General features: G+C 55.2%; 1 protein-coding gene across 1 annotated transcript; it reads left to right on the plus strand.

Annotated features, from left to right (window-relative positions):
- Nucleotides 1-746: 746 nt before the first annotated feature.
- LOC120708061 (ethylene-responsive transcription factor 1A-like) lies at nt 747-1,966 on the plus strand. Its single transcript, XM_039993153.1, has one exon. The coding sequence runs from the start codon at nt 1,062-1,064 to the stop codon at nt 1,734-1,736; it is 675 nt and encodes a 224-aa protein (XP_039849087.1). The 5' UTR covers nt 747-1,061; the 3' UTR covers nt 1,737-1,966.
- The last annotated feature ends 390 nt before the right edge of the window (nt 1,967-2,356 follow it).

Below are 2,356 nucleotides of genomic sequence, written 5' to 3' on the forward strand. Positions count from 1 at the left end.
TAATTTATACTCATAAGTTGTGCACAAAAAGCAAAACATTATGTCCATAAAATACGTGACAAAAAAATTATGTGTATAATTTGTACAATAACAGAATTTAGGTTGATAAATTATGCATAAATGTTTGGAAAAAATATTATGATAAAATGTTACTGTACAAGAAAAAAATATTAAGATAGAAAGTTTTGAATAAAAAATAAAAAAACATGCTGCCGGGCGGCTGGGGAATCCGCCGGCGCCAACGTCCAGGATGCCGAGGTGGCAACGCGAGCTCACAGTTGCCGCCAGTGCTGTCACGTGGATTTTGTAGTCATCGATGGAACTAGCGCGAGTCCGCCGGTCGGAAATCGAGCGCCGAGTCCGCCGGTTGGAAATCGAGCGCTCGTACGCTCCCTAGCGGCCGCTTGCGGAATTGGAACTCCGCAAAACGAACTCTGTTAATTTCGTTACCCAACAAGTAATGAAATCAGGGCTATACCCGTGCTGGAAAATAAAAAATCGGTGACCAAGCTAACCACGGCTCTCTGCAACTAATTTTACGCGCGTCCCTTTCACAATACTTTTTTGTTTGGCCCTCTGCGAGTTGCTTTTCCTCCAAGAAACGAGACGCCTGTGTGGAGCACGAGCGCCCACGCGCGCGGTCTCCCCTCCGTCAATGTGCCACGAGAGAGAGAGAGAACAAAAAAAAAAACCGAAAGCTACAAACTGAACGGTCGATCGACAGGACGAGCCGGGCAAACCATCATTCACGCTCACGCAGCCCTTGTGGCGAATTAACAACTTCAGAGTACGCTCAACGACGCACCAACTGACCGGACCGGATGACGGAAGCGCCAGAGATGAGGTTGCCAATTCACATTCTGCGTGCTTTATGTACTCGGATGCCACGCCCTGATAGTGTTTGCAAAGCAACTCATATAGCGCAGCCACGCCACAGCTCCCTCCTCCCCAACCCAAATTAAAAGTTCCCTTCCACTTCCACCAAAGGTCAGCCAGTCACTCTCGTCTCATGCCCAGGCCGCGCTAACCCACGCGAGCAGAGCAGGTGCGCTGCGCAGCACATGGACAAGTGCATGTCTCTCTCCCTGGAGCGCAGCAGCCGCGGCGAGGTCGCCACGCCCGGGCCTCCGGCCGGCGGCGGTGCCGGTGCCGCGTACCCGCGCGTGGTCGCGGGCATGGACACGTCCCTCTCCCTGGTGGCCGGCGCCGCGGCGTCGCACGGGCACGGGCACGGCCAGCAGTACCTCCCTCTCAACGAGAACGACTCCCTGGACATGGTCCTCTTCGACGTGCTCCGCGAGGCGTCCGGCGGCGGCTCCGCTGCTCCCGCCAGCTGCCCGCCGCTCCAGGCCTCGACGCCGCTGCGGCCTCCCCCTCCGCTGGTGGCGCTCGCCTCGGGCGCCGCGGGCAAGGTCGTCGGCGCCGGCGGTTGCAGCGACAGCGGCAGGGCCGCGGCCGCGCACGCACCGAAGGCGGCGGGCGCGGGGCGGCACTACCGCGGGGTGAGGCGGCGGCCGTGGGGCAAGTACGCCGCGGAGATCCGCGACCCGACGCGGCACGGCGCGCGGCTCTGGCTCGGCACCTTCGGCACGGCCGAGGAGGCCGCCGCGGCGTACGACCGCGCCGCGTTCCGCATGCGGGGCGCCAAGGCGCTGCTCAACTTCCCCCGCGCCGCCGCGGGCTGCGGGGCCACCGCCATGGCGAAGCAGGCTGCTGGAGTGACGGAGGCCAAGTGAACGGGGCGAATCACAAAATTGCGATCGGAATGGCTCGGGTCACTGGAAGCTGCTCCCATGATTGTGAATGTTTAATTTCTAAGCATTAATCTGTCCGTGGTAGGGGATTAAGGTGGGATATGGTAGTGATCGCTGTTCTAGCTGTTTCGACATACTGTGAAATATGATGGATCATTTTGAGCTTTTCTTTTCCCCCATACAGCTCCGAGGTTTTTTGTGTTTTTCTTAAACATTTTGTTTTGGGAAACGAGCGTGCACTGTCTTATTTTTGGATCTTTGCCCACGGATAATCAGTTCAAGATGAAAACATGAATGCTATAGTTTAACATAAAGATTTCTCAGTGTGAACCAATGCGTATAGAATCTGTCAACTTCCAGTACGAAATGATAGCGTGACTTGCCAAGATTTCAGGAATCGGATTCCAATAGGATCCATTTTGCCAACCAAACAAGCAATGATACTACCTGTTCAGCACGAAAGATCTGAGAAAGTAGGAGCTCCTGAATGTTCGCTCAAAGAATCACGGATAATTTGGTGCGCCATGGGAGAAAGAAACACCCAAGTGAAGCCTCGAGTCTTATAAAAAAAACGTGAAGCCTCGAGAGGACCGTGTGACCGT

The sequence above is a fragment of the Panicum virgatum genome, chromosome 5K (genome assembly GCF_016808335.1).
Source record: "Panicum virgatum strain AP13 chromosome 5K, P.virgatum_v5, whole genome shotgun sequence".
Lineage (NCBI taxonomy): Eukaryota > Viridiplantae > Streptophyta > Magnoliopsida > Poales > Poaceae > Panicum > Panicum virgatum.

Excerpts from the sequence above, each read along its gene's own strand:
- LOC120708061 (XM_039993153.1), top strand. The coding sequence starts at position 1,062 with ATGGACAAGTGCATGTCTCTCTCCCTGGAGCGCAGCAGCCGCGGCGAG.